The sequence below is a fragment of the Passer domesticus genome, chromosome 10, assembly GCF_036417665.1.
Source record: "Passer domesticus isolate bPasDom1 chromosome 10, bPasDom1.hap1, whole genome shotgun sequence".
NCBI lineage: Eukaryota > Metazoa > Chordata > Aves > Passeriformes > Passeridae > Passer > Passer domesticus.
Genome location: NC_087483.1, coordinates 23,529,470 through 23,554,646, shown reverse-complemented (window position 1 = coordinate 23,554,646; position 25,177 = coordinate 23,529,470). Strand labels below are relative to the sequence as shown.

The following is a 25,177-nucleotide window of genomic DNA, read 5'->3' as shown; positions in this document are numbered from 1 at the left end:
GGAATCACTTCAATTAAATTAACAATTCCTCATTTATAATGTACTTTTGAATGAGTCATGCTTTAAAAAGAGCATTGTTTATTCATTTTAAGCCTACAGAAAAAAAAAAAGGAAAAAAGATTAAAATGTCTTTTTATTTGTCAAAGTTTAAATAAAATGGAGTTTGCCTTATGGTTGACAATGCCAAACAAAACCACTGTTAATTCTGGCTGCTGAGAGTCTAATGTTACCAAGATAGAGAAGCATTGCCATACAATGAAAATGTAACATTTAGGCCTATTAAAAAATCAAAACTTCTTCTAATGTTACTGATTTTATTGTGTGTGGGGTTTTTTTGGGGTTTTTTTGGTTTTTTTTAATGAGGCTCACCAACCAAAACTATTCAAATTCATACTTCAATTACTACAAATTTTTAATGGTTTTTATTTGAAAATATGTATGCATTTTTCATAACATAATCCATAATTATTAACATACATGAGATATAATGAAATAGTAATTATGATACATGAAAATTAAGGCCTCATGACAATTTCTGCAAAATGTGTAATTTATATAAAGGCAATAAAATAAAATCCTTGAAAACAAAAACAAATAGAAAGTCCTCCAAAACCCCAAACCACAATCCAAAATTATTATTATTAAATTATAGAAATGCTTGGATAAAGATTCCATTATTACATTGCAAACTGTTTACAAATCCTCTTCCTCCTTCAATCATTTGAAAAAAACCTGAGTTAGTAACTTGCATTTCCTGTGCCAGCATTGATATTCACCATAAAACACAATGATTCAGCTGCTAGGCTAGTCACATAATTTTTCTTGGCTTTCTAAATATCTCAGTAAGAACATGAAAAGATGCACAGATGGGAAATACAGTCAGATGACTAAGATGATCTTACATCAGTAAAATCCAGATATGCAAGCCTTTCTATGAAAAAGTGAGCCTTTGAGTGATAGTTGAAGAATTTTAGCAGATAAATTCTGAAAACGTAAGGCAAGTGGAGTAGGTGAGGAAGTTTCCTGTTGCAATCTGTGTTAAATGTGAATGGACTCCCTTGAGACATGCATGTACATCCCTGACAGTTATAAGTCATCCACAGATCATGGGATTAGTTGGCAACATGGCTACTAAAAGCTCAAAATGCATTAAATCACTTTTAAGCCTAAATTCTATTTTCTGAAGGGAGTCATTGCTTGATTGTTTAACTGAAGTTTGTTAATGAAACAGGCAAACACCCTTTCTTGTTATCAGGTAAGATGATCATACCCTGAAGCTATGACAGCAAGAAATGTTGCCTAAAAGAATTAGGAGTTCTTTCCCTGTTCACAGTCACAGTCAGGAATACTTTAAGTTTGATTATTAGTCAAAGAACTCAACTTTCATCTTTAAGGAAATTAACATAAAACTGAATTACAATAAAAATTACTAAATGTTCAGCATAACTATTTTTCAGAAAAAAGCCCTTAAAGAAAGAATGCACTTGATAACAATGTTGAAGAGAAACATGGAAGTCTTTGTTTCCCCATGGAGCACTGCCTTTTAAACTTTACAGCTTTGTCTTTGTTACAACTAGAGATTAGGTCCTCAATTTAATTAAGAAATTTTAAGAAACAAGCAAACACAACAGCATCTTTAGCACAGTTTTTTGCAGGTGAACATGCAGAAGAATGTACACACATCAACTGCTAGCCAGGCCTGAAGTTGGCATTAAATTAATTGATGTTGTCATTAAAACCCTGAGCAGTCACAGTCATAGAAGAAAAACTAGATATAGGAGAAAAGAACTGCTCTAAGATTTTTTAACAGTCAATTACACCCCAAAACATTTGTAAACCTCTTAACTGATGAGTAAAATTCTTTAAAAGTATCAGTTCCGAGAGAGACATCAGAGGGAAAAAAAAAGCAACCAAACAAAAAGAACAGAAATAACCTGTTACTTTTGTCCAAGAACCTAATTTAATGAACATATTGAATGAAAATATTTTGACATTCGCCTGATCTCCAACTAAAAATCTAACAACAACTTCCATCTCCAATCACTATGCCTACTTGTAGAGTCTCTGTTATAAAGACAAAAATAGCCTATATTAGGAACAGTATGTGCAGCTTTTGTTACATTCCTAGACAGAAAAGTATTCTGGAAACAATTAACTTCATACAATTACTTCTGCTTGGTACCTAGAAGCTTATCTAGACAACATTTGATCATTAATCCCCAATGCTCTTCTTTAAAGCCTTGCTAATCTGTATTATCACCATCAAACACCACCAAAACTCAAAACACCTTACACAAAACAGATGCAAGTGGCAATCGGGGACAGAATGGAAAAAAAATTTCAAGCTAATGGTAATACAGAAGGTATAACTATAAATTGGTTATTTTAAAAATTCGTACATATTAATATTTCTTAAAATTTCCAATCTAGCTGGGGGTGAAGGTGACTTTACCGTCAACCAGACTCATTCATTAAGTGAGTATTTAATCCTATTCTACTTGACCAAGTGACTAATCATGCCTTCTTGGGGCTTCATAATTAGTTTTCAATTACATACTTGCAAAAAACTATGCACATTTGAAACAGCATGGTATTTCACAACTTCTCAAACTCAACAGATCTAAAAATTTCAACTGTTTTTCTTTCTCATGCACCATGAACGATGCAGACCTCTCTGTGAGCATGTAGCAACTTCAGTAAAACTGCTGCAAAGCAGTGCCTCCCAAGGGAAAAGAAAAACAAAAAGAAAAAAATATATATTTTGATTCCTATAGAGACAACAAAGTTAAAATTAGTTAAAAAGCAAATCGGATAAAAACAAACAAACCTGCCCCACCAGATATGATTTTAATCACATATACATGTGCTGAGAAGTGCCTGTTCCTCCAGAAGTGAGATAGCCTGTTAAAAATGGTTGAGCAAAGAGGAAATAGTTTATGCAATGAGAGAGAAGGGGAGATAAATCCTGCGGATTTACTGGAAACATTTACTTGAATAATAAAAGAAGGGCTCCTTGTTGCCCTGCACACCCTCTGCTGGCTGCTACTTACTTACACAGGAAGGAGGAAAAAGGAAAAAAAAAAGCTATTGAGACTTTAGATGTATGTGTACACATACTTGCACAGTGAAGGTACATCTAAACCTCCAAATGCAATCACATAACTATTTAAAAATAGTTACAAAATACTGAATATTTAAATGTATTGCCTAACAGATAATTAGTCTCAACACAAACAACGGTGGTTTTTTATTAAAGGTGGTGAGAACTGGGATAGAGCAGCATGAATTTTACTACTGTCTAGTTCATATTCAAGAACCTCATCCACTTACATTCTTGCAGGACTCTGGATGTCCATGTGTACTTGGATGAGCTACAACTTGCCTTGCCAGCTCTGAAGTCACAGGCAATGTTGCAAATCCCCTGGACAGCATGCTCCACTTACTGCCCTAATCAGCCCTTTGAAGGAGCAACTGCAACCATTGTGTTTGTGTTTAGCTCCCTTCAAGCAGTAACTGCAAAGCACCAGTAATTTAAAGGACTCTTTCCTTCACTATCAGTGAAGATTCAAGGTTCCACTCAGATCCTGAAGAATAGATATGGGCACACAAAAAGATCAGCAAGTTTTGATTACCCCATTTGAGCGCTTGGCCTCCGGCAAGGAAGAGAAACGAGTCTGTCCCCAGACTTCAGCTGCTCTGCTGGCAAGTAGAGATTGATGACCGTGATGGCATTTGGGATGTACCTCTAAAAATACAAAAATGAAGTGTCATACATCTCAAGAAGTTTCTGTTGACGTTGGAGTTTTAAACGCGTTTCAATCAGTCCCTTAACCTTCCCCCCAGCTCCGGGTACGCTCAATCCCACGCAGCCGTTCCCAAAAAGGCTCGCGGCCTTTGGATGCCCAAAGGCTCGCAGGTGCCAGGCCAGGCGCTCGTCCCCGGGAATGCCCCGCGCGCAACCCTAAGGGCTAAGGCGTACAGCAGGAACATTTTAAAAGAAAGAAGACACCAGTTCCCACTTCTCCTTAACTAGCTACCACTAACAAAACTTTAGTGATTTAATTGAAAAAAACAACGGGTAAAATGTTTCCATCTGCACGCCCCGCACGTCCAGCGCCCGCACCCTTCAGCGCGGCTGGGCGGGGAGCCCGGCCGGGGCAGAGCTCCTGGTGCGCGGGCAGCTGCGCGGAACCGGCCGGCGGCCGCTGCCGGCGATTCTCACCGAGCCCCGCGCAGCGCCTGCTCCTGCCCGGTCCCCGGAGCGGTGCCTTATCGGCGCCAAGCCGCAGCGCTCCCGTACGGGAGGGTGAGCCCGCTCGGCCGCCCCCCGCGGGCACCACGCGGCCGCCTCAGCCGGCCAGGCCCGCCCAGCAGCGGCGGCGGGACGTGAAGTACGGGCGCGCCGAGCGATTCCCCTCCCGGAAAAACTACAGTACCCGGCGGGCCGCGGGCGAGGCGGCGCAGGGCTGTCCCCGCCTGGCGTCTGCGGAAACCGGAGCTGCGGCGGCCGGGGAAGCGCGGGGCTCCCTAGCAAGGCCTCGGTTGGACTCGCTCGCGAGTCAGGGAGCAACGGGCCTTTCGGGCCTTCTCCCGCTTCGCTTCACCTCTCGCCGGGCAAGGGCGGGGGTTTGAGAGAAACCCGGCGCGGGCCTGGGCCTGCGAGGCTGCAGCCCTGCCGAGAGCGAGCCTGGAGCGGGGGAGAAAGGCGATCCCGCCCCGCGGGCCGAGAATATGCCCGCAGGCGGCTGCCGGCGGGGGCAGGGCCGCCCTCCGGGCGTGCGGGGTGCACAACGTGTGCCGCCTCCTCACCCGCAGGGCCCACGGCTTCTATGCCAGGGATGCTGGTGTCGCCCATAGGAAGAACCTGGGACTCCTCAGGAGGATCATGTGTCAGGTAATAGGCGGCCTTGCGGCGCTGGCTGCAGCCCCGCGCGTTCGGGCTTTCAGCCGAATGACTGAGCGCCGGTCCTGAGCCCAGGTGTTCGAGGGGCTCCCGGTAACGCTGGAGAACAAGTCTGGGGAGAAATAGGGTGCAGTTTTGATGAAGAGAGTAATGGTTACATTTATTTTACAAGGCTCAGACCTGGAAATGTACAGAGGATTGTGCTGGGCAGAAACTGCGAAGGCAGTTACTTGTGTATCTATACAAGTATTAGATACTTGTGTATCTAATAATTGTGTTAGAAATTAGCTTTTGTGAGACTTTATATCACCTATTTCCCTAAGATGGCTTCATATTTAATACTAATCGTAAATTCTTAGTGCTTCATGTTGAATTTGAAACGAATTTGCATAATAAGATAATTGGCAGAGATTTTCCGGTAAACGTAACCCCAGTTCTCAGTGAAACTGATGTTACAGAAAAAATAGGAATTAAACCAATTACAAACTGATTTTTTTTTTTAGTCAAAACAATTACCGCTTCCATACAGTAGTTGATAGAAATACATTAGAAAAGAATGTGGAAGTGAATTGGCAATCATGTTGAAAACACATTTATTGGAAGTCAACTGAAGTGTCTGCTTATGTAACTAGATCAATAGGCATGCAATGTTTACTGAAATAAAAATAAGTATGTCTGAATTACACTTCTTTTTTTCTAAGACTGGAACCTTTGTTAATGGTGTAGAGCTCTTGATATCTCAAATGCATGCAAGAAATTTTAATGTGAGCAGTTTATTTCTTTAACGTTTCAGGTGCTTACTGCAAATAATGCTAAATACATTTTTCTGTCTTTCACACCAAACACCACTAGCAGAATGGAATTAAGTGTTCAATAAATCAAATTAATTACATATAAAAGAATTCTCTGCATATTTATACTCTGGGGAGTTTAGTCCTTGATTTCAAAACTCTCTGTGGAAGTTTAGTTGCCAGTTTTAATACAGGCAAGTTGATGACAAAATATTCTTTACCCCTGCTGTCCATAATAGCTAATTACAAAATTTTAATTTGGTCTTTAAAAGAGACAAAATTTTCATATAAAAGGTCTGTTATAATCTTACTTGTTTTTTATAAATGAAATTTTCTCATGTATTCAGCAGTAAAGTTTTAATTAATGTATGTTATTAAGTTGCAGGAGCCAAAGAAAATATTTTCAGAAGCAAAGTTTATTACAGCCATCACTGTTAAAACTATTGTGTTTCAGGAAAGTACTAAATTCAAGAATGTTTGGACAACTCATTCTGCTTCTCCTATTGCATATGAAAGAGGAAGAATTTACATGGACAATTACCAATGCTGTATTACCAGGTAATAAATTTACAATTATGAGGTACTGACTTACAGATTTGAGACTGATTCTGTATTATATTGCTAATTTTACTTATACAAATAGCTGCTGTGAATTAAATGGAGTTTACTTGGGAGCAAAATATAAGCAGGTCGATAAATCTTTGGTTTACAATCTTTGAATTACATTTAGATGCTGTTTTATCTTAATGTGACACCTGCTTTGGTAAAAGAAAGCCTGGTCTTTCAGGTGCAGTATAACCTCAGCTTTCAGAGCAGGAATGGAAGATTAACCCAATTTTCTAGTCTTGCACTAAAAAGCCAAATGAACAGTAGTTCTTTGTAATTCTGGTAACTAGCACTGTGCTAAAGAGTGTGTCACAGAATCAGCCTATGTAGCAAGCTTGGTACTATGTGAATTCTGTATAAAATAAGTAAATTATTCGTCATGTAAAAGTACAGCCTGCAGTGTGTGCTAATTTTTGCAAATGTATTTTGTAGATCACTTCTGTGATCTAATATATTCTCCTGTTCCCTGATCAGTTGCAGAGACACAGGTTAGGAGGCAGCACAGGTAGGGTAGAGGACAGGAAATCTCTGTGCACCAGCCCTTGTCCTTGCCTGTCCCTACTGTGAGGGAAGTAGCGTGGACTTGGAGAACGGCATTGCTGGGGAAGTTGGGGACAGAGTAGTTTGAGATATTATCATATACATAAAATACAGACTAGTCTGTCAGGGTAAACCACTTAAGAGTCAATTAAGTTAGTTTGTCATCCACAGCTGAGATCTCAGTCTGCTTTTATTCCTACATTATCTGAATGTTTTCAGTACTGGGTTAACCTGTCTAACATCTTTCAGGTTTTGATTTGTCTCATTCTCTCCCAAAGGGCAAAATTGTGCACAGACAAAGATTTTATTTTGTTGCCTTTTTCCCAACCTGGAAGTGAAACTCAAGATACTTTTAGTAAGGAGGTAATATAAAAGGGGATCTTCAATGAAGGCCTTCAGAGGCAGTTATGGAAAGATGTCCACAGAAGGAAGGCCACCCTTACAGGGATGAGTACACATTTACAGGTTTTAGGAAATTAGCATAATTGATAAAAAGCCCCATTTAGGAGGACAAGTGGTGATGTAATTCCACCTTCCAGGTCAAGCCCCTTCTCTGGAAACCCCCCTTTAGCACTAGCTGTACTTTGTCCATGAAAATGTATCTCGAAGAGTTCTTCTCAGTCTTGGTGCCCAGGCAGAACCAAGATAGCACTGGGGCCTTGTACCTCCCAGGGCTTGGAGCTCTGGAATTTGTTTTGTCTTTCTGCCTAGGGAAAGGCCATGGAAAAGTAGTGGGAACACTAGCTACTAATAAAATAGGTGACAGAGTTACAAATATCTGTGTGAAGAATGCCGAGAATATATAAAAGGAAAAAAGGCAAAACCCAAATGGCATAAATTTTAATTAGTAGAGGGTTTTTTTAATTTCTGAACATGATGCCACAACTTTGTTATACAACGCAGCATTGGAAGAACCTGAGGGGAAGGTTCCAGGATGACCATTAGTTTTTGAAATATGCTTTCTTCTTAATGTATATCACTAGAGCAAGAACGTTACTATTGTTTGTTACTTAAAATAAAACAACCCAAAACTAAAAGTAAACCTGAAACTAAAAAAAAGCAACCAGACAAAAAGATTTAGAGAAGATTATCTTTTAAATATTACATTATATTAAGTATTGTTTATTAGGCCTTCTTTTGAGAGCAATTTGAGGTTTGTTTGCCAAGTAAAAATGTTTAGATTTCTGACCTGCCTAAGGAGAAAGCAGGATTTATAAAACTGTATGAAGTGGCTTGTTGATAGAAAGTGGTCTATTAAACAGACTAATGATTAGCAATCATTTTTCTTTAGCATTGCACAACAGCCAAGACTAATTTATCAAAAGTCAAAGTGTGCCAAGTCTGAAAAAATAGAAGATGCTTTATTATTGGAATGCCCACTGGTAAGATCACTTTTTACTAGAACATTTTTGTGCAAAATACTAAAATAATATATTTTGATGAAACACTTAGCATGGAGTGCTTTTTCTTTGCAAACTATTTTCTCAATGTTTTTGGAGTTAGGTCATTAAAGGTTTGCAACATGTGCCTTATTTACATTAACTGAACATTTAGAGGTATACTTCTCTGAATTTCTCAATAGCGATTCAAATGCTTTTTTCATAAGCTTTCATGGAAGATTTTAAAACCAGTGCTTTCATTCTTATGCAACTAATTCTTAATTCCTTACAAAATAAATTCTACTTACATTTTTATTTATTTTTTAAATGCAAGGACAGTAGCTGGGAATTTTAGTTTTCTTCAGATCTGTTGACATTAAAAAAAACAAAAAGCAGATATACTGGAGGCCCATTGAAGTGACTCTGCCCAAAAACTCTTCTACTGTTTCTACCTGATAATTGCATAATTTTTCTCCTTCACCCAGTGTCCACAGAGCTTAGAAATACTAGCCCTATCCTTGAGGTACCTAAAACTAAAGCAGTGTAAGTATCATTTGCAGCAGTTACTATTGAGTTATCACTGAATGTCTTCTGAAATACTTAAACAATTTTCTCTTCAAGACTGGTATCAATTAGATCAATAAGCTGTTAATTTTTGTAAGGCAAAGATTTTTTTAAAGGGTGCCTTTTCTAAAAAAGGTAACTGTCTTGCAAAAAGTGTGACAGCAGATTATTTATGTCATAGGTTTTGGCATGGACATGAGCTTAGAGATACTGATCTGATTAGCAGGCAGCTTTCCTCCTTCAGTTTTTGAGGAGTGTGTATTTACTTTTGTGTTCTTCTGTGTCAAACTGTTTTGTATCCTCCTGATACAAGCATTTTTCTAATAGCCTTTTTTTTAATGTAGGGGGAAATGCTACCGAGTCCATCTGATTATAAAGCTTCCCTGATAGTCTTGACAGTGCAGAACTGGCTTCTACGTCTCTCTGCTGATAGTGGAGAAGTACTGGAAAAAGTGTATCTTGCTGGTTCCTGTTGCAAATTCTTCAGGTATTAAACAAAACTAGGCTTTATATCATTTACAATCAGTAGTAGTATAGTGGAGAAGGAGAGCTTAATATAATTAAGTGACTAGTACTATAGAGGAGAAGGGGAATCGTGTTATTTTAGTACTACCCTATGGCTGACAACAGGCTTGTTAATCTAGAACATTACCTGGAGTGCTGTTCCTGCATGCTCTTACTTGTAGAAGAATTTCATCTACTTTAATAGTATGGTGTCAAGTTTGGTATCAAGTTCCACAAAACCTAGCCTACTATTTGCTTTTCTCTGACAACTTTACAGCCTTTACTATTGCAATGGCAACATACCAGGAGAGGACTTTAAGAGCTGAAAAACAAACCTGATCAAACATACAAATTATATGTTGTTTTTAATTTGCCAAGGTTCTTCTCCATAAGGTAGCCATATTTCTGTTTTAAAGCAGGGCAGTTGCTGCTTCTGGTAAACTGCTATTTTTTTGGTTTTCAGAAAATATTTTCTTTAGGCTGAATGATAGGAAAGTGGTGATTATGAAAGGAAGGAGAACAATTAAGATAGTGAATGTTCGCACTTTCCAAATTTTTCTCACAATCCTATATGAAATAAGTCATTCCTGGTTCCACAGATTTCTGCATTATTATAAACAGCACCTCTTCCAAATCAAATACTGAGGTTTCTCTGGGCACAGACTTCTGTTTAGTTATAGTTGATTATATTTTATGTGAATTAGTATATTAATAAATGGTTTTTAAGTGGTTAAGACAGGCCTTTCTTGTTGCAAACAGGTATCTGAGCTGGGATACTCCTCAAGAGGTAATGATTGTAAAGTCTGCTCAGAATAAGCTCCCTGCAGCAGCACGGCAGGTAAGTGTGTTGAAAAACTCATTTTTGCAATATTGATTAAAAAAAAAATCTACAAGCACAAAGATGGGGACATTATACTTGGTTACTATGGAAGAAGATAAAGATGTCCTACCTTTAATAACTGTGTTTGGTATTGTTCCTTCCCAGGCAGGAATCCAACAGACTGTATTGTTTTATCTTGCTGTATTCCAAGTTTTGCCCCTTTCATTCATTGGAATGCTGGAAATAAACAAAAAGGTAAATTAATTCCTCTAATAATATGTAATCTGTAATGTAGTTCTATGACAGCTGTAGTTCAGACACTTATTTCAAAAGTAAAGAAGCTTGTAAAAGCAATTGAAACATTAATTAGCAGCAGACTGAGTATCAGACAAAGTGTTCTTCTGTCTGATAGGGGCGTTGGAGCAAATAGTCTTAATTCTAAGGACCAGAAGAGAAGATACAAATGAATTCTCTTACTGGGTTACTCTTTGACATGCAGCAGGATTTAAGCCTTTTCTTAGAGCAATCATAAGAATTAGGGAACCCTAAAGTGTTCGTACACTTCTTTTCACCTCCTTAAACACAGATGTACCTCTGACCCAGTCCTGATAATAGTCTATGAATTCTATATGCAATTAAAAATCTTTCACACTTTTATTATCACTGTTACTGAATGACAAAAGTAAATATATTTTGCTTTATCAGCCAAGAACAAGCAACCTGAGTTCAGTTTCTGACCTATAAGTAAGTGTATATACTTGGGAAGAAACTTTGAGCCAGATTGTAATTTTTATTGTTCTATTTTAAGTCAAGAAGGCTCTGGATACAACTTACACATGAAACAATACAAACATGGAAACTGTCTATGTAGGTGCTGTGTCTTTTAGGGTCCAGAGTTGTAAGCTGGAGTTTTAGCTGGTGCTAGGTTGGGTTGAGGCTGTAATTGAAACTGGGCCTGGCAAGTAAAGGCAGGGGTTTAAACTTTTTAATTTGGGCCCATGAAAGCTTGGGGGTGCTGTGTATTGTTCTGTTCAAAATTAGTATTTAGGACTGGAAAAAACGTTACCAGTATTAAAGGTGTTTTCAGTCAGGTTAGGAATGGCATGTCAGATTCATCATGGTCATAGTAGGCAAACATGTGAAGGAGTTCTTCAGCTGAGTCTGTACTGAGTACTCATCAGAGAAATTGTTAAAACTGTGATGGACAGGGCAGCATTTGGGATGTGAGAATACACCCAACAGGAGATGCAAGCAGTGCCAGACCTGACACAAATCAGTGGAATGTAACTGCTGGATTGGATTTGGGGTTAGTGTTACTGCCTAAGGCTGCAGAATGCACCTCATGCATCTGCTTTACTGAGATGTTATACCACAGCACATGGTGAGTTCAGAGTGGCTGAGGTCTCAAGGATGAGACTTCAGGGTTGGAAGATTATTAGAGTTTGTGTCTGAAATACACTGAGACCTAAGCTAGCAAATGTATTGAGAAAGAGCCACAAAACTAAATAAAAGGCAAAGTCTCAGGAGTGAATTTATCTTTCAGAACCAAGTAGATCACAAAATCGCTAGTAGTGTTAAGATGTAGGTGTCTTACTGGTTTTGGGTTTCTTTAGTTATTATTGTTTTTAAGCTTGTTTTAACTGGTTTAATTGCTTTTTCAAATAGTGAGTCAGATTAAAGAAAACTACATTTTCAAGCATATCTATTAAAAAACCCCTATCAACTTCACATGTTGGTATTAATTAAATATTAAGAATTAGTTTGTGGGGTTAGCTCAGTGATGTGTTAAGCAGTGGCACAAATGAATAGTGCATAATTATTAAAAAAGATAAGTCAACTTCTCATGTATATGTCTAATTTGGATTCACAGAGAACCTTTTACTCTGTGACAGCTGGATAATGTTGTTTTAGTACAGCTGTATGCAGTCATAGAGTTGTGATTAGACTAGTATTTTACACTGAGGGTGAAGAAAGAACAGAAGATCTGAAATCAGGACTTTTAGATTGAGTTGCTAGTTTTGCTAACGTGGGATGCTGAATAATATAATCTATTCATGTATGATAATAACTGGGTAGCATGATATGAAGATATACTGAGAATTGATTAGAGTATGGATCTGCTTGCAGAATATGACTAATGTAACCTCAGGTGTTACTGCAGTGCAATGGATTAAAGGAACTCAGCAGAACAGATGAGTTACAGAAAACTTGAACTTAAATACTGATCATAGAGTTTGGTCAGAATGAAAAAAAAAGGTGATTGCAAAATCAAGGACATAATGTCAGTTTTTTGTGTTTTCTCTCAATTATTTCTTCTCTAATAGAATTTTTTTTTACTTCATTTTATTCCAGATTTTTGGTAATAGTGTGACAGATGTTGCTGTTTCTAATGGAATCCTGATTGTAATGTATAGCATGGGTCTGGTCAGACTCTATAACTTCAAGGCCATTTTGGAACAGGTAATGAAATAAAGAGTTTTCATACAGCCCATGCTATTTTTGGGTAACAAGTCATAAATATTCAAGTACTGTACTTAAGTGCATGGGCTATGTAGGCTCCTACCTAGATCTATTTACAGTCAGAAGATAAAAATGGACACACTATCAGAAAAATTACTTGCAACAGTTACAGGTGGCAAAACATGAGATACAGGGATAGACAGGCACTTCTGGGGAGTTACATAAATGTTACCCCAGATGTGCTTCTCTCTACACACCTAGTCTGTGGTTACAGATGGGTGTTAAGTCCAGAGACTGGTGGGCATGGGAAGTTTGATCTCAAACAGATCTGCAGTTAGACATGTGAGTTTATGTCCTTCCAATCAAAAATCCAACAATAATTCAAAAATAAGACCTCAAGCAGTACCCAACAAGATAAAGAATGCAGTAGTAATAGAGAATAAAACTAAACAGCAAGTAAATATGCATCTGTAAAGCTAAATTGTTCTGTATTATTTTAGTTCATGGAACAACCATTTCATTTGGGACAAGAATTCAACTGGAATGGTCAGGTGGGAGTTGTAGGAAAGTATCCATTTGGTCTTCCATGTAACATTAAAATAACAGGTAATTATGATATTTGTATTGGCTTGACTGTGGCTTTTTTGGATTGATTGTGGCTTATTTCACACTAAGAAAAAATATTAAAATTACTGTGCTCATATTGTGCTGTAGCTGTATTTCTGGATTTACATTATAGTAAAATGTGCTTTGCTTTACTTCTAATTACAGTAGTAATTATATAGGACACACCAAGAAAACTGTTAGAGCAACTAAGCTATCTGAAAAACTTTATAATCAATGCATGAAATGGAAACCCATTTCTTTTTTTGTGAGATGCAATTGCTCTTGAGAAAGAGGAAGGACTAGGATATCTGTTAGTAGCAGCCAGAAACAGAATATGGTATGTAAGCAAAAGATGTGAGAACATTAACTTGCAGAGGAAATTCAAGGAGACAATTTGTCTGATTTGAATTTTGGTAGTCTAAGTTGTCAGAAATGTGCTGATTTCAGTAAAATGAATTCCTGAGAGAATAAAACATTATTAAAAACAATTCTAATACCTCAAATCATTAACTTATACATGTTCTGCATTATGTAATGACTTCTTTCTCTAAAAGTAAATAGTGGCTTCTGTTCGTGCACTTGAGATTAGAATTTGGTGCTAAGAATCTTAATGAATGACCAAAGCCCGAGACTTCTTTTGAAATTTATTTTCTTACTTTAAAAATACATTCTCTCTCTCTCTCTTGAGCCATCTAAAAAAAATGTGAAGGTTGGTTTCACAAATATCAAAGAATGCATTTATTTATTTATTTATTTATTTATTTATTTTTGAATGTTTCTGTATTAAATGTTTTTTTTTCAGGTGATTGTCCACATAAAAAATGTCTTTTTTTTTCAGTGTCCAATAATAAGAGACAAATCAATCCAGATTTATATATATAAAAATTAGTGATAAAGATAAAAGATAAGGTACAGACTTATATAGTGAGGTTATAATTCAATATTTTATCAAAATAGGTTGCTATATCTGATGTCTCAGTTTTTGCAAAGGGAGATCTTCCCCCATTTTTTGTCTTCATCTCAATCTTTGAAACCACCAATTAATGTTAAGGACTGGTGGAAAACCTGCTGTGAGGAACTTTAATAGGAAGATTTGATCTCATGGCTTATAGATCATTGTAGTTTTTAGTTTTGAGATACAAAACCAGTGTACTGGAGGAAAACCTTTTTGATCTTTAATCATATTCAGGAATTTGTGGTTAGAAAGTTTTGAACCCATGACGTACAGTTTTCATGCTTGCTTTTTGCAAGTAGTCACATTCCTGCGGTTTTTGAGTTGTTTTCTTTCAAGAATGAGATGGGCAAATGCTTCAGTGAGCAAGATCTCAGCAGTTTCAGAGTGCAGCTTGTATTTACTGTAATTTAACTGTGTGCAGTCTTCTTTCTTACTTAAGTCCTAGCCTCCCTACAGAAATTGCCTGAAGGGATGGGCATTATTACAGTACTGTTTTTATGATGTGAGGTACCCAAAAAGGAGTGTATAGAGATAAAAACTTACAGGCTAAGATGTACTATGCTATAGCTCTGAACTGCTGCTGAGGAATTGATTTTGGTCACAGTGTGTGATTTTTTCTGAATGGCCCAGAACTTAAAATGGTAGTTTGATTTATTGTTAGCTGATACAGTAATTTCAGGGGAAAAAAGCAAGAAGGATACTTTGTAGAAACCTTTTCTTGTTGTTATTTCTTTGGTTTTATTTGCATGTAGAACACTTGTTAGTGCTGCGAGGAACAGCTTTGTCTAGATATGTTTGCAGAGTTTAAAGTAAGTAAACAAAGAAGCTCAACTGGAGATTGAAACTGGCAAGACTTGGGAAAGGACTTGCAAACAATAAAACAGGAGATGTTTAGCAACAAGAGCAAGTGACATGCAAGTGGGAATGATGGAGTTGAGGCAGCAGAAACAAATTATCACAGTGGTTTAGGTGGAAACCATAATAGGAAAGGCATATTTTATAAGCAGCCTCTGGTACTCAGTATTGATATACTGCTGAGATACATTGAACTGTATAATTTAGTCTATCTACCAGAATTTTTGAGGGACCTTGATATATAAGCTTTATTTTAAAGGTTGTTTGGGTAAAATGTCACAAACTTTCTTAACTAATTTTTCATGATCTGACGAATTTTAGTATCAGTAGGTCCTTTGCTTATGCTTCCATCTTCAACATTGTCTACATTTCCAGCAGATGCATGAGTTTTTTATAACGTATAGTTTATTATCTCTTGCACAGAATTTCCCATTTCTTATGTGTCATTCCAAAAAGCAAATGGGACACAGCCACTTTCCAGCTTAGGAAAGACTTCATTACCATTGGCAGTGAACTAATTCCATTCAATCTAAATGGCTAAATTGATGGAAACATGGACAAAGGAAGAGGAGAGAAGCACTCCATAAACATAATATGTGATGTCATGTGACAGCACCATTGGCATTAGGATAATTATCTAGACAAAGCAGGAAAAGAACAAGTCAAAATTTGGATAAGACCTTTGGGACTCCAAGTCTGGATAAGAACCTTGTTCTCCTTGCACTAATTCAGTTTGGGTTTTTATATTCTGCCTGTTTAAATTCCTCTTGTAATTGCAGATTTTCTCCATGTTTTGTCAGTTTTTTCTCCAGCTTTTCTCTGTACTGTTCGAAAGACCTGATCTTCAGTCTCAAATTGATTCAGTTATAGCAGCTGTAGAAATTGCTTTAATTTAGCTAGTTGGCAGAAGTTGTAAAGTTCATTTCATTAAAAATGCCTCTCATTTAGTAAAAGGAAGACTTGTACTAATGGCCAAGTACATCTCAGTAATTTACCCCAACTGAATTGAATGGAAAACTAGATACCTTTTGCTATTAACTGCAAAAAATTCTATATTTTGATTGATTTTTATGGACTCAGCTACAGATTGCATCCATTGTGGTACACACTATTTTGTTGTATTACACAAAAGAAGAGAGCAGAATCTGAATATTCTATCTTCCTGCATTTAATTCTGTTATTTGAGGTTGCTGTTTGCTGTTTCCAGTTATTTATCACTGGTTTTCTCAAGAGAATAGTGACTATCTTGATATGGTCTTAGATCTGTTACATGTGCAACATTTCTCAGTCAGATGAGCTGGAATAATTTTAATTATTTGCTGTGTCTTTGCTTGTAAGTCAGAGGTACTAGAAGAGTATTCAGCATCAAGATCTGAGAAGGCAGTAACCCTCCTTCTGAAGGGAAGGAGGGAGGGAAGAAGAGGGAACTGCAGATGTGCACCTGATGCTGGGTGAGGTAGCATAGCTGGCACTAGAAAACAGTTAATAGCCAATATGTTTCCACCAATCTTCAAAAGTTCTGAAGAATTAGTAGCTTTATTGGAATTTAGAATTGTAAGGATCAATGGAATTATGACTGTTCTGCTACTAATGGTGTTAACATTACCAAATATTTGCAGATACCCCACCTTTGCTCTTTGAGGCATCTTCTCTGGAGAATGCATTTCAAATTGGAGGTTACCCTTGGCATTATATCATCACACCAAACAAGAAAAAACATAAAGGAGTCTTCCATATTTGTTCTCTGAAAGACAACGCTTTGGTAATACATTCAGAAAGCAGCTTCTCTGAAATGAATGTGTATTATGTTTGCCTTCATCTCGTATTCTGAGTAGGTTACAATACCTTTGTTTACCAGTGTAGTGCTTTCACAGGCCTCACCCCAGTATCAAATTAGCTGTCCCATGGAGTCACGTGTAGAATACTTTCTTCTGAATCAGTACTGCTTCTCCTATTTCCTGCATTCCAATACAATAGTAGTGCAGTCAGAGCTACACAGCACTGTATTCATGACTTAGAAGTTAAGTCTCATTGCCTGTTTCCTTGCATGGTAACATCCTAATGCACTTCTGATTAGTCAGCCTACTAAATGCTGACTACAGAATTATTTTAAATTTTATTATATTGCAGAATAAATGTCCTTAATGTTTGTAGTTTATCTTTGACTTGTACCTTCTTTCTCTCCCTAAAAACAATTTGATTGCTCCATTTAATTCGCTTCTGTCCCTATAAAGGTTTTATTAGTTCGTTTAATCTGTTCCTAATTATTTTTGTTTATGTACTATTCATCATATGAATACTATTTTTTGTGAGCTCTCCTTCTCAGCTTTTATTTTGAATGTGGAATTGACCTGAAGATCATTCTGTATTTCAAGCAACTTCTGGGCCTGTTAAGAGTTTATTAGCTAAATGTCTCATCTGTAAACGTCCTTATCTTTTTTGCTTGCCTGATCAGTTATTTTCCCTCCTTATTTTCACAACTGATGTTCCACAATTGTAGCTGAAGATCAATTTTGATTCAAATGGGCTTGCAGAATCCTTTCTCATCTGTTTTTTCCTATGTGGATTCACATATTTGGCAATTTGAATGATCCATGTCAGTTAAATTTAATAACAGAAAGCCACTGCCCAAATCCCGAGATTTTGACTGCCTTGCAGCTGATTGCTAAAATCACAAGGTATTCCAGGCTTACATGCTCCACAGATAATTTGCACTAAAGAGGCTAAGGCTGAGGTTTGAAGCTCAAGTCAAATTCTGTGCTAATGTTTATCTCATGTCTTTTCACATGCCATGTCTTCGATACTCAAATAGCTGAAACTGTTGAAATGTTTGCACAGAGTGTAGGTTATTCATTCTGCTTAGTTTCAGGGCAGGACAATATATACCTAAGGTACAAGGTTATTGCTTATTGCATATTAAAAATCTCAAAACTACTTCACTGAATATCTTAAGCATTAGAACTGAGTTTTTTTATTAATATTGTTGTTGGTTTTATTATTGTTCCATTGCCATCCTTTCTGGTCATGGTTAGGAGCAATACATAAAAACCTCCAGAGGTATATAGTGAGGAGCTCAGTATTTTCTCTTTAATTAGATCTGTGAGACTTTCAAAATACTAATATTCTAAGCTTTTCTTTTGTTCTTCAGGCAAAAAATGGCATACAGGATATGAAATGCTGTTCACTTGAACCTGACTGGATATATTTCCATCCAGATATGTCAGGTAGAATAATCCACGTGGGACCAAACTTGATAAAGTATGAGCCTTTTTTATTCAAATCTTTATTCATTAGAGAAGTTGCATAATTGCATAAACTTAGTAGTCTGACGAATTGCCAGCCCAAACACTCATCAGACTATAGAAACTATAAAATCTATTAATTTGTCAGAATCAAACATTCTTCTAGAAACATCTGCAGATTTCTGTGTGACAAATGTGAGCACTAGAGCCCACAGTTTAGGTTTTGGTATGAGAAATACTCAAGGACCACTGTATCAAAATTCTATTGGTAAACATAAATTACAAAAATAACTAATTTCCATTTTATTTATTTACAATGTTTTAGTGTACTTGATTAAAAAAATTATATAGAAATTTTTTAGTAAGCAGATTATAATACATTACTTACTTTGTAATTTGTTTGTTTTGTAGAGTCTTAAAGCTTAAGGAAGTTAAAAATCATGCAGATCAAATGGAGATTGCAGAAGATTTTACGATTGTAGCCAACAGAGAAAACTGTGTGAGTTTAGTGTCTGAGATCACAATGTGTGATTTTGAGCTGTAAACAGGGGGTTTGTGTATTTGAGTAATCACTGTCTTTTATGGGATTTATCCAAGGTTTATTGAAAGACAAGCTCTGTCTTCACTGGACTTCAAGCAGTGTGAAAATAATTTTGAAAACAGTAACACTTTCAGAACAGATTCCTGAAACCTTCAGTCTTTTCTTTAGTTTTCAGTGTTCTTTATGGTGTGCAGTGTAACCATGTGTCATGGGTATAAAACATACTTAAAAGATTTCCTTCAAATGAAGGTGCCACCAAGTGATAATTGTGTGCATCTCTGGTGCTCAGGTAAGTTGATCATACAAATGCTAGAAATGTTTCAAGTCTCTCATAACTTAAGGATGAGTCTTCCTAAGACAACAGAGACACTACATTGCTTTCAAAAGTCCATTCCTTTTCCTGGCCATGCACACCTGGCATTCTCTTGTGCCAAGTTTGGCATTCGTCTAACCCTTGGTGAGCCAAATCAGTGCTCTAACACAATAACCTGGCAGAAAAGGTGAGTACTTTCTGCTTGCTTGTTTTGCTGAATTCGAGCAGAACAGGACTGAGTCATCAGTGGACCAGAAGTGCAGAAAAGTAGAACCAAGTGTGAGAGGATGATTTAAAACTAGTGGTAGAACTGAGCTCTTTAATCACCTCAGTTATTTCATGAAGTCTTCTGTGATACGGAGTCACAAAGACAATCTAATGTCAAAAAGGTTAAAGAGCACACGTGAAAAAAATTCTAGGTAGTGCCAGGAGCTGTCATTTTGATTCAGCAGACAAGGTTATGTCTTACCTAAAAGCAAGTTTTTATAGTTTGAATACTGTAAAACGTGCAAATCTGTGATGCTATTTTTTAAGCTTTTGTGGGAAAAAGGGTTTCTGTATTAAAAAATCTACACAAACTCCAGAACAAAACTTGTATTGAATTCAAAAACTAAAAGCCATCTTCATCTAATAACTTGCCTTATTGCTTTTTGAGAGTTGTGTAGGTAACTTCTGTTACAGTAAGAAGAAAGAAATATGAGTTCTAATTCTGCCTATGCTGTGCTTATTCCTTTTGACTTCTATTAAGACACTGATAATAAATTTTTAAATATTTTTTAATGAAGCCCAGTGGAAGCAGCTGTGGTGGTTTAAGATGCTACTTCACCCATCTTCTGGAAGTAAAAGTTCAGTGAAAAAAATCAGTGGTGATTTAGCAGTCTTAATTCTCATTCCAGCATCTTGGTTCTAGTCACTTCTGTTCAAAAAATTACGGTAGCTTAGAACCTTTGCCACCTCTGTGGGACACCTCTGAATATGAGTAAGCAGCAATAATATCTCAGGTAAAGTCACCAAGTTCATGAAATCATAAAGAAAACAGCAGCACCAGGGCTGTTGGTCGCTGATGAGTAAAACAAGGTCAGAAAGCAAAATATGTGGAACAGATACATTGTCAAATTGATAGAAACAACATTGCTCCGAAGTCTAGAGACACTTTTTTTATGTTTCTCCAAAGGTGAACAACAATGTTACTGTAACAGCTTCTGGTCGAGTGGTGAAAAAGCGTTTTGCCTTGCTGGATGATGACCCCGAACAAGAGGTAACTGATGTAGTGAAAGCACTTCATGCATTGCTTTAGTATTTAGCTAGCCAGAAGCCCTTCTTGTTTCGGGTGCAGTGGGTGTAACCATTGCTGTGTATATCCTTGAATTCTTTAGTCTTCTCTTTGTCTTCTTCCAGTTGCTTCACATACTGTTTATTATCTTTTCTCCTTGGTCAACATTTGAGCTTTGTAATTTTTTTTTCTTTCAAGAACTGATCTTATCCCCCCCAAAATATCATAATTCCATGTGACTTCAATGGCACAGAAAAGATATGTTAATGTGACAAACCATTACTCTTTTCTCCATTTAAATATCTACTTCGAACATTTCTTATAAGGCATTTTATTAAATGAAAGAAAAATTTTCTTTCCCTCTGCTTGTCCTCTTGTCTTTTTTATAGTATTTCTAAACTTTATTTTTCTCTCCCAGTTACTTTGATTGGATTGTAGGATAAGGTATTTAACACTTTTCCTTTAAGTAACTACTTCTTGAGATTGAAAATACCACTTGAGTCTTAAAAGGTTATGGAAAATATTTTTGGGCTCTCTATCTAGAGCTGGATCTGTAATTGACATAAGCACAACAAGTAAAATTCATCAGTTTCTGGCAGTCACTCCTATTCTTCATTCTGAGGAAATAGATTTTACTATGGTAAAAATACAGCACAGTCCAGTATAACCCTTAAGGGTCTGCAGTTTATTTCTATTCACTTTTTCTTTTAACCATAATAAAAGTAATTGCACACTATTTTTTTCCTGCTCTCACACTTCACTTGTGATTCCAGTAAATGTTTTTACCTTATGGAAGAAAAGGACTGGCTTGAATTTTGAGTATGTCACAGTGAGATAAACGCAATTAAGGGCGTTCACAATCTTTTAATTTTGGTGTCAGTTCTTCACTGACCTATAATCTGTGGAGCAAGAGAGAGATCTGAACAGAACATACAGATATTCATGGAATTACTCTAATGTACCCATTTCCTCAAAACCAATGATGGCTTAAAGCTACACTGTCTATTAGCATCTCTGCTTCAAGAACCTAAATATACTTCTTTGGCCACTTTAGAAGTACTTATTTTCTATTTCTTATATGCTACATATACAATACATGTACTTGCACATTAGGATTTTTCAGAACATCATTTCATTTTCTCCTGCTTAAGGAATTTTGCTGAAATACCCTGACAATTCATGTTGGGAAAAATGCCTGTTGGGTACTGGGCTCCCAAAGTTTTCTTTCAGATCAGAAGACTTAAGAACTAGAATTTGCCCAATACTGCTTTCACATGAAGAAAAAATAGCTATGCAATTTACATAGAGGGGAATGTGAGTTTGTGTTTGATTTGTAAACTTGAGGTTTTGTTTTTTTCTAAGACTTTCAAAATTGTGGACTATGAAGATGAATTGGATTTATTGTCCACTGTGGCAGTTACTCAGATAGGAGCTGATGGAAGAGCTCACCTTGACTTTCATTGCAATGAACACGGGATTCTACTTAAGAGTATTCCATTAAAGGAGTCCTGGGATGTGGTGAGGAAAATTCTTGTCTTTTGTTCCCACTGTCCCCATACTCATTCACATACCACTTCTGTTCAGATTTCAAGCAGATATATAAGCAATGTTGCAAAGGGATAAGATTTGCATAAAAGAATAATTACAACTCTAATATTCTAAGTACTCCATCAGACAGTAGTTCATTTACCTGAAAATCTCCATTGTTTGAAATAATTGGTTTTTTTGTTGTTGGTTGTTTTGTTAGGGGATTTTTGGTTGGTGAAAGGGTTGTCTTTAATCTATTTCTGAAGTATTTATCAACTTAAATACTCCATGGCTAGTTATGTCAGACTAACTTTTCAACTTGTAAAGAGTCTCCCTAGTTCAACTTGAAGTACTCATGCATAAAATGAAGCATACACCTCACTGTATATATATTTGGGAAGATAGAATGGGCTGTTCATACAGTGCACGTTTAGGTGGACATCCAACCTAGATGGTCTGAAATTTTCAGCACTGTTACACCTCTTTTATCATTGACTGCATAATCAACTTGTGATCTTAAATCAGATGCTCTGAACTTAGATTCCTAAAATAGGGATGTGAGAAACCTCTCAAAGTTATCAAATTCTGTCCTTTATCTTTGAAGAGTAATCTCTGTGTATCCACACAAAATTTCTGCCTGATCATGGAGTTCACCACTGTTAAATATTTTTTGTTCCTTGTGGAAAATGATACAAATATTAGCAAGTTGTGGAAATAGAGACTGCAATCATCTGAACTTCTTTTTTTCTCATTTCAGACTTACAGTCATGAAGTTTACTTTGACAAAGACCTCGTATTACATATAGAACAGAAGCCTAATAGGAGATTCAGTTGTTATGTTTACCAAATGGTATGTGATACTGCAAGAGATGATGATTCTTAATGCTATACAAAAAACCAGAAAGTGTTTAGTAAAAAAAGGAGGGAAAACTTTTGTATATATTTAAGCCATAAACACCAGCTATAGAGAATTTTGGATGCTGTTTAAGGATACTGCAAGAGACGATGATTCTTAATGCTATAAAATAAACCAGAAAGTGTTTTGTAAAAAAAGGAGGGAGAACTTTTGTATATATTTAAGCCATAAACACCAGCTACAGAGAATTTTGGATGCTATTTAAGGACTCCGTACATAGTAGTCAACTACTGTTTTTCTGGCTGAATTTAATCTTAACATTTTGTATTACTAGATAAGGTCTTGTTTCTTTTTTCCTTTGTGACACTTGCTTGTAGTTTATCATTGCTTTTCATGTATTCACCAGCTCATCATTAACGCTAGATGCAGCATTTATTGCTTCTCTTCAGCAGTAGGATTGAAATACTGGACATCAAGGAGAAAGACGTGGACGTACCTATTATGTACTATCTGCCATGATCTGTCTTACATAGTTTTACCTATGCAATGCTGATGATGCCTTAGGAGGCTACCTAAAACAGAGGCTAGACAGTGTAAAAGGAATCAAGTAGGTATTTATAAAAAGGCCTTCAAAGGATACACCTTGGGCAGTACCTTGGAGCTTGGATGTGGCTCCATCCAAGATGGATGACAGGTCACACATTTTCACACTTTTCTAAATTTTGGTTCATTTACATACTGGGGTTAATTGTCAATTACAGCTTCAGGTTATGAAGTCCCATCCTCTCAGATTGCTCTCCTCGGTTCACTGTTGTTTATACTTTTTGGGCCTGAAGCTGCAACAGTGTCCCTGGTTCTCAGGCTGGAAAAGGATTGTTTTGTCTAATGAAACTGTGAAGAGAACTTGCTAACACTTTGTATGAAGTTCGGAGTTATATAATAGTGCAGTACAGAATCTGGAAAATATGGAAGCTAAAACTTAAGGCATCTCTAATACAAACTGTTAATTAATCAAAGTATGTAAAACTATCTAGGATAAATTTTGTATGTAGTATGAAAATTGTAGTGTTACCATTAAACCACTTAGACAAAATCCTTCTCTTGGTTTTGTGTGAGAAATAAAATCACTCAGGTTTCCTGGCTGTGTATGTTTTGGTTTAAAGAGAAATATTAATAAATTATGTATTTTACTGATTTTTTAATACATTTTATATGTTTTTACATATATATGTATATCCAAGCAATTCTCTGCCTGACCCTGATAAGGTTCAGGAGTTGTTCAGTCTCAGCCAAAGCTCCCAGCTGTCCACTCTTATTACTGCCTGCAGCCTGTCTGATACATTGGAGTTCTATGTGATATATTTAGAATCTGCAGAATGAAAGCTTTCATTTTAAATTAAAAAGCACCCACAAGAACAAAACACAGGCTGTAGACCTCATGGTGATGGGCTCAGGAGCATAGCTCATTAAAGCAGAACTCATTATCACCACTGTCATCATAAGCATCGTACCTCTAAATGCAAATATTTATTTTTGCTCTGGCCTTTACTAATTAAGTTGGATCATTCTAGATGATGCAATAGAGAAGAGCTCTAGAAAAATGATAAAAATTTTCTGTTGTGAGTTTTTAAAGAAAATGTAATGCAAAATAAAAAGTGAATTACAATTATAGAAAAAAAAAAAAAGGGCATTTAACAAGATAATGAAACAACAGTAGAAATAAAGGGCAGCAGCAACACCCAACTTCTACCCTATCTTCCATAACTTTTCACTTTGAGTCTGGGAAAGAACACCTGTCCGTTACCTGCTATTTTATAAGTAACTATATCAGTAATATGTGAAGCTGTACTCTTAAAACAGAATACCCAACTTTTAAGCAGATACCTAAATTTTATGCTTATTGCTGCTTGGCTTTTTGAAGCAGTTCCTCCCAGAGAAAGACTGAAATTTCATTTATTAAATAGTGCAGGTACTGTTCATATGAACAGTCATGAAGACAAGCCTAATTTTTAAGCTCTGGCAGACTTACAAAGTGAGAGTCAGCTACATCTATAAATGTACATCAGGGTTTTTTGGTTTTGTTTTTGGTTTTTTTGGGTTTTTTTAATGTAGCAATTTGTAATGACCAAAAGCAACCCAGAATTTGATGAAGATTGGGTCTTGTGTAAGAAATTCTATCACTCTAAATGTGTTGCTGCACAGAAGAGGTTTCTATTTACTTTAAAACACCTTGAAAGCTATTTGCGAACAGAGAATCACAAAAAAGTATCCCTGAACACTTCTGAGTGTCTTGGCATCCTACTTACAGTCTGGAACACACTAAAGAAGCAGAATCATTAAATGCTCATGGTATGTGCTTTTCAAGCTGTGAGTTACCTTCTGTACTTATGCAGGGACCCAGAAAATTCTAAAAATAAACTTGTGTTTAAATGGGAGGAAACT

At 36.6% G+C, this 25,177-nt stretch overlaps 2 protein-coding genes across 19 annotated transcripts in view; one reads left to right on the top strand and one right to left on the bottom strand.

Moving 5' to 3' along the window:
- METTL8 (methyltransferase 8, tRNA N3-cytidine) overlaps positions 1-10,325 on the bottom strand; it is a 35,937-nt gene extending 25,612 nt beyond the window's left edge. For 7 of the 18 annotated variants that reach the window (XM_064434482.1, XM_064434490.1, XM_064434491.1 and 4 more), the window contains exons 1-2: positions 10,238-10,260; positions 3,633-3,745 (exon numbers count right to left, since the gene is read on the bottom strand). In XM_064434482.1, coding sequence (XP_064290552.1) covers positions 3,633-3,637 — 5 coding nt within the window. In that variant the 5' untranslated portion in view covers positions 3,638-3,745; positions 10,238-10,260. The other 11 variants (XM_064434475.1, XM_064434479.1, XM_064434476.1 and 8 more) reach the window with 9 other exon arrangements.
- On the top strand, positions 4,509-23,937 carry DCAF17 (DDB1 and CUL4 associated factor 17). Its single transcript, XM_064434496.1, has 14 exons — positions 4,509-4,894; positions 6,149-6,252; positions 8,132-8,222; positions 9,128-9,270; positions 10,047-10,125; positions 10,273-10,362; positions 12,460-12,567; positions 13,068-13,173; positions 16,603-16,745; positions 18,132-18,241; positions 18,637-18,724; positions 20,254-20,337; positions 21,715-21,870; positions 22,637-23,937. The coding sequence occupies exons 1-14, from the start codon at positions 4,886-4,888 to the stop codon at positions 22,760-22,762; spliced, it is 1,437 nt and encodes a 478-aa protein (XP_064290566.1). The 5' UTR covers positions 4,509-4,885; the 3' UTR covers positions 22,763-23,937.
- Positions 23,938-25,177: the final 1,240 nt, after the last annotated feature.